This window comes from Netta rufina (genome assembly GCF_964035555.1).
Source record: "Netta rufina genome assembly, chromosome: Z".
Lineage (NCBI taxonomy): Eukaryota > Metazoa > Chordata > Aves > Anseriformes > Anatidae > Netta > Netta rufina.
In genome coordinates this window covers 42,214,474-42,231,092 of record NC_140126.1, presented here as the reverse complement: position 1 = coordinate 42,231,092, position 16,619 = coordinate 42,214,474, and the positions used below count along the sequence as shown (strand labels likewise).

At 39.7% G+C, this 16,619-nt stretch overlaps 1 protein-coding gene across 1 annotated transcript in view; it reads left to right on the top strand.

The window, feature by feature from the left end:
* The window catches only part of CNTNAP4 (contactin associated protein family member 4), a gene marked incomplete at both ends in the record, with an annotated part of 227,329 nt that extends 210,959 nt beyond the window's left edge, over positions 1 to 16,370 (top strand). Inside the window, 3 exons of the mRNA XM_084304819.1 lie at positions 12,321 to 12,539; positions 12,898 to 12,969; positions 16,177 to 16,370. Of these exons, the coding sequence (XP_084160945.1) occupies positions 12,321 to 12,539; positions 12,898 to 12,969; positions 16,177 to 16,370 (485 nt within the window). The remainder of the gene's footprint in view (positions 1 to 12,320; positions 12,540 to 12,897; positions 12,970 to 16,176) is intronic.
* Between the last annotated feature and the right edge of the window lie 249 nt (positions 16,371 to 16,619).

Below are 16,619 nucleotides of genomic sequence, written 5' to 3'. Positions count from 1 at the left end.
GTTAAGCGTCTCTGCTTTGCCTATGTCATTGTCTGTGAGGAGACCTTCCCTATCAAGGAGCGGCCCTATGTATTCTTTAGTTCTCCTTTTTCCATTCACATATCTAAAAAAACCCTTTTTATTTTCTTTCACAGACACAGCCAGCTTCAACTCTAGGTGTGCTTTGGCCACATGAACTTTCTCCCTACAAACACGAACAGCATCCCTGTATTCTTTCCATGACACCTGACCCTCCTTCCAGTAGCGAAACACTCTCTGTTTCCGCCTAATCTCCATTAGAATGTTCCTGGTCAGCCACGCCAGCCTCCTACCCCGCCTGCCTGACTTGCGATATTTAGGAATTGCCTGATCTTGTGCTTCTAGGAGGTATCGCTTAAAGAATGACCAGCACTGGTGGACATCGAGGCCTTCAAGAGCAGTTTCCCAGGGGACCTTGCTGACTAGTTCCCTGAGCAGCCTGAAGTCCGCTTTCCCCATATCTAGGGATGAGGTTTTGGTGGCACTTTTCCTTCTGTCACCGTAAATTTTGAACTCAACCACTTCATGGTCGCTATGACCGAGGCGGCCACCAATCACCACATCTCCCACCAGACCCTCTCTGTTTTCTAGCAACAGGTCTAGGAGGGCACCTTTCCTAGTTGGCTCCGTTAGCACCTGCACCAAGAAGTTATCATCTAGGTGCTTCATGAACCTCCTGGACTTGCTCGTGTCAGCCATGTGGCACTCCCAGTTAACGTCTGGCAAGTTGAAGTCCCCCATAAGGACAAGGGGAGTTAATCTCGAGGCCTCTCTTAGTTCTGTAAAGAATAACTTATCGGCACTATCGTCCTGGCCAGGCGGTCTGTAATAGACTCCCACAACGACATCCCCTTTATTCGTTCGCCCCTTGATCCTTACCCAGAGGCTCTCAACTTTGCCATTGCCGACCTGAAGTTCCACACAGTCCAGCCCCTGCTTCACATACATCGCCACCCCACCACCTCGCCTACCCTGCCTGTCCCTCCTGAAGAGCCTGTAACCATCTATCGCAACACCCCAGTCACAGGACTCATCCCACCAGGTTTCGCTTATGCCGATGATGTCGTAGTTGCGGGACTGGGCCAGGACTTCTAGCTCATCCATTTTATTCCTCATACTGCGTGCGTTCGTGTAGAAGCACTTCAGGTGCGTCTCCTTACACTCAGCACCTTGTGGATCTGACCGAAGGACCTCACTGGCACACAGCCCCTCTGATTCTAGCGTACCATCCCTTAGGTCTTCACCGGTGTGCCTGGTTTTAGCCCCTTCCCCCTTCGACTCTAGTTTAAAGCCCTATCTATCAGCCCTGCCAACTCCTGACCAAAGATCCTTACCCCTCTCCGAGAGAGGCGCATCCCATCCGGTGCCATCAGGCCCAGTGTAGCATAGACCTTCCCATGATCAAAGAACCCAAAATTCTGCCGGTCACACCAGTCTCGAAGCCACGAGTTTATTTGAACAGCACGCCTTTCAGCTTCGATCCCCCCTATCGGAAGGACAGAGGCAAACACAACCTGCGCCCCTGATCCTCTAAGTAGTTGCCCCAAATCCCTAAAGTCTCTTTTGATTGCCTTCGGACTTCTCGTTGCTACTTCATCGCTACCAGCCTGAAAGACCAGTAGCGGGTAGTAGTCAGTGGGCCGTACCAGGCGCTTGATTTTCTTGGCAAAGTCTCTCACCTGAGCCCCAGGGAGGCAACAGACTTCTCTGCGGGTTGGGTCCGGTCGGCATATCGGTCCCTCTGTCCCTTTCAGAAGGGAGCCCCCCATAACAATAGCCCTTCTTTCTTTTTTGAAGGATGATGTGGCAATGCGATGTGTAGGTCGCCTTGTCTTAGGCGCCCCCTCCAACTGGGACGGGTTTTTATCTACTTTGTCATTCAGATTGTCTTGTTCTAGTCCTTCATATCGATTATTTAAGGGTAGATGAGAAGGTGAGGTGGGCAGAGAGAGGGCTCGCCTACCACCCCGAATAGGCACCTGCCTCCATTCCCCCCCCTTGATCTAGGTCTCCTCCCACTGCCTGGCAGGACAATCCTTGCTTCAGCCCCATCCCCCTTCTTACCTAGTTTAAAGCCCTCTCAATGAGCCCTGCCAGCTCCTGGCCCAGGATCCATTTTCCCCTAAAAGATAGGGACCCATCTGCGGCCATCAGGCCAGGTGCCAAATAAAGTGCCCCATGGTCGAAAAACCCAAGATTTCTGTGTTGGCACCAGTCTCTTGAATATCTAGACATTAAACTTTCTGCAAAATAGTGGTGGTTTCTCATCCTTTTAAAATCCTTCTAAGTAAGTTTCTAGGTTTCTAAGTAAGTATTAAGAAAGTCATTATTATTATTATTATTAATTATTATTATTATTATTATTATTATTATTATTATTATTATTTCAGTAATAAATTCAGAGAACTGTAATATATGGCATAGAATTAAGTTTTCATCTTAAATGAGCATAGATGATATATTATTTTATCTTGCTCTCCAAGGATTAAGGCAACTATTTACATGTTTCATATAAAAGCTATTGCGAAAAATAAGTTATAAGAAGTGTTTCTGCAGATTCATTTTTATGTAGTTTAATTTAGAGGAATTTTATTACTTTGTAACTCCGTTGCCTCTCTAGGATCCACATATCTACCACTTTTTCTGTACACACTCTCATGCCTGGAGTGCTGCAATGTCTGGCATAGGCTCTTCAGAAGGGACAGGCAGCACAGAAGGGGTGGTGGTGTGGCTCTCTATATCAGAGAGAGGGTTTTTTTTGATGTCATGGAACTTTAGGTTGGGAATTATAAGGTTGAATCCCTATGGGTTACGATCAGTGGGAAGGCCAACAAGGCAAGCATCCTGATGGGGGTCTGTTATAGACCGCCGAACCAGGATGAGGAGACGGATGAGGAATTCGACAGGCAGCTAACAGAAATTGCGAAATCATCAGCGCTTGTTCTCGTGAGGAACTTCTACTTCCCGGACAAATCCTGGAAGCACAACACAGGCCAGAGAAAACAGTCTAGGAGGTTTCTGGAGAGCGTGGAAGATAGCTTCCTGACACAGCTGGTTAGTGAGCCTTCCCGGGGAGGTACCCCACTAGACCTTCTCTTCACAAACAGAGAAGGACTTGTGGGAGATGTGTTGATCGGGAGCTGTCTTGGGCAGAGTGACCACAAAATGGTACTTCTTTATTCTTGGTGAAGTCAGGAGGGGGATCAATAAAACCGAAGTCTTTGACTTCCACAGGGCTGACTTTGAGCTGTTCGGGACACTGCTTGGTAGAGTCTGTTGGGAGGTGGTTCTGAAGGGCAGAGGAGTCCAGGAAGGCTGGGCACTCTTCAAGAAGGAAATCTAGGTTGCTAGAAGGCAAGGGTGCATGTGAGAGCTGGTCTACATTTAAACAGCACTTCTTCCAAGCTCAGGATTGGTGCATCCCTAAGAGTAGGAAACTGGGGAAAGCAGGCAGGAAACCTGAGTGGATGAGCAAGGAGCTCATCAATAAGATCAAAAGAAAGAGGAAGGTTTATGAAATGTGGAAAAATGTCCTGTCCTCTTGGGAAGAGTATAGAAGTGTTGTCAGGGCCTGCAGGGACACAACAAGGAAGGCTAAAGCCCACCTAGAGATAAGTCTTGCAAGAGATAAAAGATAATAAGAAGTTTTTTTTTTTTTTTTTTTTTTTTTAAGTATGTAAACAGTGAAAGGAAGACTAGGGATAATGTGGATCCCTTGCTGAACGAGGGGGGTGTCCTGATAACAGGAGATGCTGAGAAGGCGGAGATACTGAATGCTTTCTTTGCTTCAGTCTTTGCTTCAAGGACTCCCCCCCAGGACTCCTTGACCCTGGTGGGAGGAGAAAGGGGCTGGGATATGGAGGGCTCCCCCTGGTTGATGAGAGAGTGGTTCGGGAGCGTCTGAATGGGCTCAATGCACACAAATCCATGGGTCCTGATGGGATGCATCCACGTGTGCTAAGGGAGTTGGCAGAGGTGAACCGCCCTCTATCATCTTTGAAAGGTCCTGGAGAACAAGAGGTGCCTGAAGATTGGAGGATAGCTAATGTCACTCCAGTCTTCAAGAAGGGCAAGAAGGAGGATCCAGGAAACTACAGGCCAGTCAGTCTCACTTCTGTCCCTGGAAAGGTGTTGGAACAGCTTGTTCTGGATGCCATCTCCAAGCAATTGGAAGAGAAGAAGGTTATGAGGAGTAGTCAGCACAGATTCACCAAGGGGAAGTCGTGCTTGACCAACCTTGTTGCCTTCTATGACCAGCTGGGTAGATGAGGAGAGAGCAGTGGATGTCATCTACTTTGATTTTATCAAGGCTTTTGATACTGTCTCCCATGACATCCTGATAGCAAAGCTGAGAAAGTGTGGGATAGAGGAGTGCACAGTAAGGTGGGTTGAGAACTGGCTGAGCTCAGAGGGTGGTGATTGGCAGCTCAGGGTCTGGCTGGAGACCTGTGACTAGCAGTGTTCCCCGGGGGTCAGTGCTGGCTGTGGTCTTGTTTAACATCTTCATCGATGACCTTGATGAGGGAATAGCGTCCACCCTCAGCAAGTACACTGATGACACAAAGCTTGGAAGAGTAGCTGAGATGCCAGAAGGCTGTGCTGCCATTCAGCAAGACCTGGACAGGCTAGAGAGATGGGTAGGAAGAAACTAAAATGAGGTTTAATAAAAGCAAGTGTAGAGACCTTTACCTTGGAAGGAACAACGGGACATATCAGTACAGGCTGGGGGATGACTTGTTGAAGAGGAGCTGTGAGGAGAAGGACCTGGGGGTCCTGGTGAATGACAGGTTGACCATGAGCCAACAGTGTGTCCTGGTAGCCAAGAGGGCCAATGGGATCCTGCCATGCATAAAAAGGAACGTGGCCAGCGGGTCAAGGGAGGTGATCCTTCCCATCTACTCTTCCCTGGTCAGGCCTCACCTGGAGTACTGTGTCCAGACCTTATTGCTCTCTATAGGTACATTAAAGGAGGCTGTAGCGAGGTGGGGATTGTCTATTCTCCCATATGCCTGGCAACAGGACAAAGGGGAATGGGCTAAAGTTGCACCAGGGGAGGTTTAGGTTGGATATTAGGAAAAACTTCTTTACCGAAAGGGTTGTTAGTCATTGGAATAGGCTGCCAGTAAGTGGTTGAGTCACCATCCCTGGAGGTCTTTAAGAGATGTTTAGATGTAGAGCTTAGTGATATGGTTTAGTGGAGGACTTGTTAGTGTTAGGTCAGAGGTTGGACTCGATGATCTTGAGGTCTCTTCCAACCTAGAAATTCTGTGATTCTGTGAATAAGATAACAGTTTTGGTAAATAAATTTTTCTGACATTGTAACAGGTCTAGAAACACTTTCCTGACTACCAACATAGGAAATACTGCTATATATTTGCAGGGTCTCCTATTGACAAGGAAATCGTTATCTAAAAGTGTCCATCATGTTATTGATTGGAGGCAGTAAGTCTGTCTGTCTCTGATTTCTATCTACATTCAAATAATATAAATCGACAGCTAAACATGTAATAAAGCAAAAAGAGTTTTCTGCTTTATTCTGAGTAGTAATGAGAGTTTAGCTCTCACACATAGACACATGCATGCACACACATATCAATTTCAAATATAACCTCTCCTATATGTAATCTTAGCTAGAAAGGAAGAAAAAAATATTAATGAAACATTCAGTTAAGTTTGAAAACTCAGATGCAAAATTAAAATGATTTATGATTATTCTTGTTTAGATAATTAGATGCACATGGGGATTAACTGAGAGAGATTTGAATATTAAATCTTAAGTGTAAGTAATGTTGAAAGGCTAATGTAGAAGGATAGTTGTGTTTCTCAACTCAAGAAGAACTGGAAGAAATATTTTGAGTATACAATAAAATGAATACAGTCCTAATTGTTTTCATATTTCCAGTAACTGAATGATATTTTAAAACATATTAAATAGTTACATTCAAAGATCGCATTTATAGGTCTTAAAAAAAAATAAAATTATTGATTGTGATTGTCTGAAAGAGTCACAGTGTATTGATCTGTTTTCTGCATAGAAAAATAATTAAAGGACTTCTAACATGAATAGAAATGTAGTACTATTGAAAAATAGATGTTTTTTATACAACATACAGTCCAGAAATGTTATGTAGCACGAAGAATGGAAAAAAGAATGATACATTTACACATATATTTAAAGCTATATTACCTAAAATAAACTGCTACATTAAAAATGTTTAAAATCTTTCAAAAGTTCACATATTGATGATAAAACGAAATAAGGAATTGATATTATTTTTATGAAGTGTTCTATTGTGGTCATTCACAGATATGAGTAATACCACAGTGACCATTACAGAAGTAAAGGATTTAATGTCTCTTTTATGAAAACCCATACAAAAGTTTGTATTATTTTACATTTCACAGAATCATGGAATGATTTAGGTTTAGGTCATCTTGTCCACTACCCTTGCTCAAGCAAGGCCATCTAGAGCCAGTAGCCCAGGACCATGTCCAGATGGCTTTTGAATACTTCCAAGGACTCCACAACCTCACTAGGCAAGTTGTCCCAGTCACCCATACAGTAAAGAACTGGTTCCTGATATTCAGAGGAAACTTTTGTGTTTCTTTTTGTGCCAGTTGTGTCTTGACCTGACACTGGGCACCAATTAAAAGAGCCTGGTTCCATCCTCTTTGTGCCTTCCCTCTTTGATTATCAATTGCCATTGATAAGACCCATGCTCCCTATCTTTCTTCAGGCTGTCAACGTCCCTCTCTGTTGAAGCATTAAATTTCAGTGTATCAGCCACTCCTCCCATTTTTATCATAGAATTGTGGAATGGCTTGGGTTGGAAGGTTGAACCTTAAAGATCATCTAATTCCAAATCCCCTACCATGTGCAGGGACACCTTCCACTAGACCAGGTTGCTCCAAGACCCATCCACCTTGGCCTTGTGTTTCATCTGGTGATGGGGCCATAACTTCTCTGGTCAACCTGTTCCACTGCCTCACCACCCTTGAATGAAGAGCTTCCTCCTAACATCCAACCTGGGGACTGCTAGCGTTAGGTCAGAGGTTGTACTCGATGATCTTGAGGTCTCTTCCAACCTAGAAATTCTGTGATTCTGTGATTCTGTGATAACCTAAATCTTTCAATTTTTAATTTAAAACTATTACTCTTTTGCCTATCACTACGTTTCCTGACAAAAATCATAGAATCAATAGAATCATTTAGGTTGGAAAAGACCTGTAAGTTTATCTGCTCCAACATTTAACCTAGGACTGTCAAGTTCACCATTGAACCATGTCACTAACCACTACATCTACACAGTTTTTGAAGACCTCGAGGGATGATGACTCAACTACTTACCTGGGCAACTTGTTTCAATACTTCACAACTCTTTCAGTTATTTATTTTTTTTTCCGAACATGCAAAATAAACTTCCCATTGCACATCTTAAAGCCGTTTTCTTTTGTCTTATCACTGAATGCTTGGGATAAGAGCCTGATCTCCACCTCCAACTCCTTTAAGGCTGCTCTCCTTTTAGGTACTGGAAGGCTGAAATTAAGTCTCCCTAGAGCCTTCTCTTCACAACTTTCTGAGCCTGTCTTCATAGGAGAGGTGCTCCAGTCCTTCGATCACCTTCCTCCTCCAGACTTGCTCTAATATGGCCATTAAATTGTTTTATGTCATCTGCAAATTTGCTGAGGGTACACTCTACCCCACCATTCAAATCATTTATGAAGATGTTAAGAAGGACTGGACCCAGTACTGACTCTTGGTTAAACCAATAGTCACTGGCCTCCATCTCAACCTGGCACCACCGATCAGTGCCCTCTGGGTCTGGCCATTCAGACAGTTTTTAATCACCTTCCTGTCTGCCTATTTAGCTCATACATCAACAGCTTGTCTATGAGGATTTTGTTCAAGACAGTGTCAAAGCCCTCACTGACTCTAGGTAGACAATACTCACTGGTCTCCCCTCATCCCTCTGGCTGGTCATTTCGTGGCTTATCAAGTTGGTCAAGCATTGATTCCCCTTGGTGAATCCAAGCTGACTAATCCTGATGATTTTCTTGGCCTTCATGTGCCTTCATGTCCTTCAAAATGCTTTCCAGGATTAGCTGTTCAACATTTAATTCTATATAATGGAATGTACATTCTTAGAAAAATAACAATCTCTTTTGATGGGTATTTCAAAGTAAAGACCAATGTTGTCTGTTCCAAAGAAACTACGTGTAAAAATAAATAAATGGAAGAGAACAAAACCATGTAATAACAATGTAATGGGTGTTACATCACCCCTCCCCCCCCCAAAAAAAAAAATAAAAAATCTTGTACTTTAAGATGTCACTTAGGAAAAACCCTCAAATCTTAATGTAAACCAGAGAAGTATGTATTTTCCAAGGATTATCTTCAGTTGGAGAAACAGTTTTCTGAACTCTTCTACAGTTACACATAGCTCGAGATTTTGTTAAAAACAAATCTAAGAGTTAGCCACTTAACTAATTTTTAATTCACATTAAATGAAAAAAAATATAATGAATATAAATATGTAAAATTAAATATAAAATGAAATACAAAATAAAATATATAAATATATAAAATGAAAAAATGAAATGAAATGAAATGAAATGAAATGATGAAATAAAATAAAATAAAATAAAATAAAATAAAATAAAATAAAATAAAATAAAATAAAATAAAATAAAATAAAATAAAATAAAATAAAATAAAATAAAATAAAATAAAATAGAAAAAAATGTGATCTTTCTCACCAGAATTCAAGAATTCCAATTTAAAGGTTTCTGAATATATCTTTGTCGTGGTTCCACTCGAGTGGGCAGCCAAGCTCCACCACAGCCGCTCTCTCACTCCCCCTCCTCAAAGAAGAATGGGGAGAAAACACGATGAAAAGGGCTCAAAGTTTGAGATAAGGACAAGAAGATCATGCAGTAATTATTGTAACAGGCAAAACAGACTCTGCATAGGGAAATAGTAAATTTATTTACAAAAAAAATCTTTATAAATAATTTTATATACTTTTATAAGTAAATTATTTAATTTTAATTTAATTTAATTTAATTATAAACTATTATAATAAGCAAAATTATTTGTATAATTTTATAAGTAAATTATTTATTTAAAAAAATATTGCTTATTACTGAAAAGCTAGAGAAGTGAGAAACAAAGGAAAGAAACCAAAAGCACCCCTAGGAGAACCCCTATCCACCCTCTCCCATCTCCTCCCCCCGAGCAGTGCAGGGGAACAGGGGAATGGGGTTATGGTCAGTCTACAGCTCTTCTTCTCTGTTGCTCCTTCTCGGTCACTCTCATCCCCTGTGCTGTGGGGTCCCACCCACGGGATACAGTCCTTGATGAACTGATCCGGCGTGGGCTTCCCACAGGCAGCAGCTCTCCCAGAACTGCTCCAGATATGGGTCCGTACCACGGGGTCCATCCCTCAGGAGAAAACTGCTCCACCCTGGCTCCCCTACGGGCAGCAGCTCCTGCCAGGTCACCTGCTCCTGTGTGGGCTCCTCTCCATGGGCTACAGGTCTGGCCCAGAATCTGCTCCGGCAGGGGTCTTCTACAGGCGGCAGCCTCCATCGGTGCAGGGCCACCTGCTTCACCATGGTCTCCTCCATGGGCTGCAGTGTGGAACTCCATGGGGGGACATCCTGCTTCACCATGGTCCTCACCACAGGCCACAGGGGACTTCTGCTCTGGCACCTGGAGCACCTCTCCCCCTCCTTCTTCACTGACCTTGGCACCTGCAAGGCTCACTCTCACCTAACTCCTCTCACTCTCCCAGCTGCTGTGTGGTGCAGCGTTTTTTTTCCCTGTCTTAAATATGCTTTCACAGAGGCACAAAACAACATCGCTTATTGGATCAGCTCTGATCAGCAGTGGGGCCCTTACCAAACATGGGGCAGCTTCTAGATCCTTCTCACAGAAACCACCCCTATGGCCCCCTGCTACCAAAACCTTGCCATGTAAACCCACTGCAATCTTACATAACGTTATTACAAAACAGTTAGACAAATGGAGTGTTTGGTGGTTTAGTTGTGAGGGAAAATAGAGAATTGAAGAGGATAGAAGCCAAGGGGTTTGGGGTTTCTCTTACTTGTTTTGTTTTGTCTTGTTTTGTTGTTTTTAATGTTTATTTAATTTCTAAGATGATACTCTGTCTGGAAGCACCCCACACCGCAGGAAAGCTGTCAGTTCTTACAGTTCTCACCTGATGAAGTTGTTTACTTCCACTGAGTAAAGTCAAAGTTACCCAGGAGAGTTTCCTAGGTATCCCCACAATGAGTGTGGATTGCTGTGGGGGATGATATTCTTCAAGAGCAGTTGTTAATCTTTCCATGACAACTAAAATAAGGGTATGCTTCCAGTAAGTGTTGCTTAGATCTGATTTATACAAAAAGTTTCACTGGTTTAAAAAGAACGTGTGATTTTTAAGCCAATTCATGTAATATTTATAGTCATTGCAGGAATAAATATACAAGTATTTTTTCCACTGCTGAAGTGACAGAAATGCTAAAAAATAGTTACTTAAAAAAAAAATCTTATTATTTCTCTTTATGAAGCTTTTATTACAATTTGGTATTTCAAATAGATCTTTTAAAGGTGTTTTAGAAAGCCTTTAATATATGCCTGTTAGAGTAAAATATACATTCTTTACACAGCTCCCATAAATTTATGTACATTTAATTGCAGTCCAGAAAATTATTCACAGAATCACAGAATCACAGACTTTCTAGGTTGGAAGAAAGATCATTGAGATCATCAAGATCATTGAGTCCAACCTCTGACCTAACACTAACAAGTCCTCCACTAAACCATATCACTAAGCTCTACATCTAAATGTCACCATCCAGGGATGGTGACTCCACCAAACCAGTTCAAAACATTTAAAAATCTATTGTTGTCTGTTTGTTTGTTTTCCCACCAAATTTTTAATTTAGCCAGTCAAATTTGTCAAAGCTTAGTCCCAATAAAGATGCTTTTCAGGATAATCACTTGGGGAAGACCATTCCATGGTCTTATGATCTTATCAATATTCAGGGACTGGTGGTGATAATTTACTTGGTGAAATAATTGGGCTGCCAAAATATTTTCCTTCTAATGGTCTATTTCTCTGTTTTTATCATTTCTATTAGTTTGAATATATGGATGGATGGATGGATCTCTATCTATCTATCTATCTATCTATCTATCTATCTATCTATCTATCTATCTATCTATCTATCTCAACTTAGCAGTGTGACAAATGACAGTTCCACAGTTAACTCCTACTTGTGACTCCTCATTTCTGGATTTGTACTGTTGAAAAAGCAGCAAAAAGTTTCAATGAGAGAACTATCTATTGCTCCCTGTTAGTCAACTTGATTTCTTTACTGAACTTTTTGTTTGTTTGTTTGTTTGTTTTCATCAGTAAACTGCTGAGATAAAGAACAAATTAAAGGAAAGGCCTCTGAAGTGTTCTGAAGTGCTCTCAAAGGATATATATATATATATATATATCCTTATATATATATTTGTAACAAAAAAAGATATTTTTTGAAATATTTTTCATTAAATTTTCCTCTGATCAACTATACGCAGTTAACACCAACATCAAGGATGTGTTGAATCATACAAACTTTTTGATCCCAGTATGGAAATGTGTTACTTTGACAAAACACTATCTCCTCCTGCTCACTTCAGTTTGAATCTAAGTAAACAATAGTAAAATAATTTTGCATTTCTTTATGTTCCAAAAACAGTATAGTGGCATTTATATTACCATACATTTACCAAAGGAAAAAAAAAAAAAAAAAAAAAAAGATAAACTCGTATGATTCAATGGAAATCTGTGAGTATATGTATAATTACTTTTAACTCCAATAAGTACTTTTAATGCAAAAATCTTGGTCATCATAAAATGTTCATACCAGCAGAAAACTATTGAATAATTTTAAAATTTTATATCAGTCTGTTCCAAGCACATTGTTAATAACTCCAGCTGAAAATTTAACTATGAAAGTCAAACGTGTATTATGTTTTCCTACTAAGAAGATAAAAATTAAAAACCTTATGATTGAAACAAAGACAACTGGCAGATTAGGGAAAAAAAAAAAAAAAAGAAAAGAAAAAAAAAAGAAAAAGCTCAACAATAGATAAAAGACTTGATAAAGTTGATAAAAAGAACTTGAAAAAAACAAACTGAAATCTTCAGCATCATAACAGTAGAAAGGTCAACTTATGTGAAATAACTTCTGTTACTTTATTTTCTACATCTTCATTATGATTGTATTCTGTTCCGTTTGATTAACAGAAAACAGTGATGTAGATGAGGAGACAATGAAAGCAAACTCTCAGGGTTTTACTGGATGCCTCTCTTCAGTGCAGTTCAATCACATCGCTCCTTTGAAATCTGCATTGCACCATGGCAGCTCAGCCCCCATCATTGTGAAGGGACGCTTTACTGAATCCAGCTGTGGTACTTTAACTGGAGCTGACTCAACATTAAGTGAAACTACACATTCATTTGCAGGTAGCAAATGCTATCAGTTCTCAGTTTTTATGATCTATGAAGCAAAATCTAGAGTACTCACGACAATTTCTTTTACTTTTCTGGCCTGCTACTCCCCTACCCCACGGGTTACCATGGGTAGTTTAAAAACTAGTTCACTTTTATATATTCTTACTTTCTGGTTTTTTTTAGACTTTATATTTTCCTCTGAATGTTTACATTTTTCATCTTTATAAAATATTATCTATATCACTGTTCTTTGCAGTTGTATAGTTGTATACTACTGCCATTGTACAGTATGTGACCTGTAACTAGTTCAGAATTTATCAAAAACCTGTTTTTTCTGTAATTTCTTTTTTTTTTTTTTTTTTCCCTGCAGATCATTCTGGACCGATAGATGAGGGAGAGCCCTTAAATAATGCAAGCCAAAATGACTCTGCAATTATTGGAGGTAATAGAGACTACAGTCTTGGAAAAGACAAAAATTAAGCAGTGTTTTAAAATGCAGTCAGAAACTCTCAAATTTTGTTATTAAATAAAAGTATGCCATAAGTGTTGCTATACATTGGAATATTCTGTTGAAATACCTGAAATGCAAGGTACTAAGAGGTTTCCAAACTGTCTAATGTTAGTATCTATGACTTAAATTATTTGGACATGTTGTGACAAATAGCCTATATTTAAGAAAGAAAAATCATTGGTCCTTGGCTATGCCAAAGCATTAGTCTTTGCTACACAATAAAGTTCAAAATGAAGAATATCTTCCTTAGTAGATCTGAACAGTACAGCTTCTTCTTGGGAAAATTGGTTTTGCATTGCTTGGGTGAATCCTTTGACACCTCAAGACATTTCATTAAGGTTCTGCATGTGGAAAGGAATGTACTCCTCTACAGAGTAGCATTTGTTCAGTAGACTGATAATCAGGATACGCATTTTCCATTACTGTGTTTTCCTGACTGATCATCCTTGAGCAGAGATCCGCCTCTGTTGCAGTGGAGAACCCTACCTGTTCTGTTTATTTAGAAGAAACTAAGAGCTCTCAAGAGAGCCTTAAGAGAGATCATTTGGGATCACAAGTCCTCAGGGGAATTTCAGTTTCTGCCACTTGTATTATATATATTATATTACATACACCTGGGGCAAGTGTATGGCTTTGACAGTTTTAATTTATTTATTTATTTTTCCGTTGAGGAATAGCGTTGTCTCTTGTGAGAATTTTTCCCCTATGGGAATTTCTGTTTGTATTTGATTTCTTGGGAGAAAGCGAGGGAAGAAAATCCTCACCTCTACTTTCCACTCATGAAAAAGGTATTTTTGCTGTATAATTCATTGATTAGATTTCCATTAGTTACTACAACAGGAAGAAAGTTTGGTTAGGGAAGGGTCATCCCCCTTAAGCCTTTAAGTTCTGAATGGGTTTCATTTTATAGGTTTTCAGAGTCTCAGCAGACAAATGGTGTAGTTGGGTTCAGCAGAATAGAGCTGACAAGGCTTCCTACAGAGCATAAAAGCATTTAGGACTATGGAAGGTGAAGTTATATCACAACCTGCACTCACCTGTCTGCCATTTAAAGAATTATACCTGTTCTAGTCATTACTTGCTAACAGTATGTTGCATGGCCAGACAAGAACTGACCACAATGGTGCTAAAGCTACTAAAATAAGAGGTAATAAAACCTTGTAGATTCCATGCTCATACAATGATGCTTATGCCTGTATATTTTTATACATGGAAACTTTGAGAATTTTACCATTGAATTCATTGAGGTCACAACTTAAAATACAGCTTCTGAGTTCTATTTTGTGTCTTAATTCTGTCAAAAAGTACTTTGCTGTTTCAGGAAAAAAAAAAAAAAAAAAAAAAAGATAAGGATTACTTTATATACTAGGCAATTTGGTGTGAGTGAGGATTTTAAATTGTACTAAAAACAGTTGTTTTTGAACTTCAAGATACAATAGTTACATTTTTTGTTGTTTTGTTGTTGTTGTTGTTTTAAGACAATAATAACCTTACGATTGTATTTTTATTAAGACATTTGGGAATATGCACTCACAGTTTTTGTACTGTTTAAAAGTCAAAATAAAGCAAACTATACAACACTTAGTACAAGTCAAATATAAGTACCTTTAGAACAATATAACAGAATTGTATGACTTCAGCTAATTCAGTCAAAGCATGTTTTTAGACAGGCCCTTACAGGTACTATGAGTGTGAAACAAGAAACATTTATTCAGATTTTAGATTCTGTTCCAGAGAAAGAGATAACACACACACGTCTGTGTTCCTAACTTTAAGGATGGCTGCTCATATGAGAAATTTAAAAAAAAATTGGCAAGTGCTATTTTTTTTTTTTTTTTTGAAAATGGACAGTCTGTTCTCATTTACAGAGCTAAAGGAGTAGGTATTTTTATTTTTCTTGCAATAGTACCAAGGCTATGCAGAGGATTGTTCCTTCATCTAGCACATCTGAGTCACTGCATTACAACTGTTTCTCATGCTGTTATTTTTTTTGTCCCTGAAGCCTAGTCTTGCTTCCTGCTACTTTGACAAGCACTTTCTACTTCCCTTTATTTCTTTTCTCCTCAAATTCCTCTCCTCAACCTCTGATACGTGAACTTGAGGGCCTAAGCCCATCATGAGAGGATGGATGAGGAAAGGGAGGAGAGGGCTAGAAGTCCATAAACTTACACTTAGCTCTGTGGGAAGCATCTCTTTCCCCACTATTCCTAATCTGCTGGACTAGGAACAACATACCCTGGTGCTTATTCCACACAGTGTCTTGTTAGGTATGCGATACATATTGGCAAATTCCTATATAAAGCTTATACATATTTGTTTTCTATCTCATCAGCTAGAACAGCATAGTACAGGTGGCTGTATTGATAATTATTTTGCCCTATTAGATGGAGTTGTTAAAGCTGTTGGAAAAGAAAGTTTACACAATGCCATCTTTCTAGGCAGGAACCCTATTTATTTAGGAACCCCAGTGCATGTAGCTATTGAAAAACACACCTAGTATGTCAGATCAAGTCCCACAGACCTAAGAGGAAGGAACCAAATCTATTTTATCTTGAACATGAAGTAGGCCTTGCTTTTTATATTTTATTATTTTAACTTGTATCTATTTATTACATAAGACAGAGATAAGAGCCCTAGCTGATACAGATCATGAAAGACTCTTCATCCCTTTATAATGAAACAAAGACAGTCAAAGACAGTTGGGATTTTCTTCTACAAGGCAAAATAAGCATTAGAATTTCTGTCCCACTTAGTCTGAAGATAGGCAGCTATAAACACTCACCGGTTTCCACAGTAGTCCCTGTGATGAACTGTTCTACTTTTCTTTTGTAAATTCTTCTCATGAACTGCATTGTTTAGTTGTGACTGTGATGAACTGCCACTTGTCTATAGTCTGAATTAATTTGTGTGTAGTATTGGATATGTGGATATGAATGGGACAAATTCTGTGCTACCATTTTTGCCATGAAGTGTCTGTGGCTTTTCTTTTTTGGTGTACATAAACAGAGCTGATATGAGGATCTGGTTCAGAATTCCAGATTTCTCCTTTTTTCTTAACCCTCTTCTGCTCTGTCTCTCCCTGATCTATATGATTTTACTTGCCTATGCAATTACTTGACTTTTTTTTTCCCCCCCCAGGTGTGATAGCAGTTGTGATATTCATCGTCCTTTGCATCACTGCTATAGCCATACGCATTTATAAAAAAAAAAGCATATACTCAAAAAATGAGACAAAAGGATCTGAAAATGAAGACAGTGCTGAATCTGCACTGAAAAGTGAGCTTAGTACACAAAACACTACCGGTGAAAATCAAAAGGAATACTTCTTCTGACTGACATTCATGATTTAATTTAATGTGATAATGTGACTTTCTTGATAAGCCAGGGGATCTCAATGGACAAGAAAGCTCTTGCACTCTACAGTAAACACAAGGGATTTGAGACCTGTTATATTGCATAAATTCAGTCTCAGTAATTGGTATAGGGGCTTAAATTACATGCTTTCCTTAGCTATTATACTGTAAATGCATTTTATGTAACAGTGGATTAGATATTGTAACCAATTTCATTGTTGGTAGTTT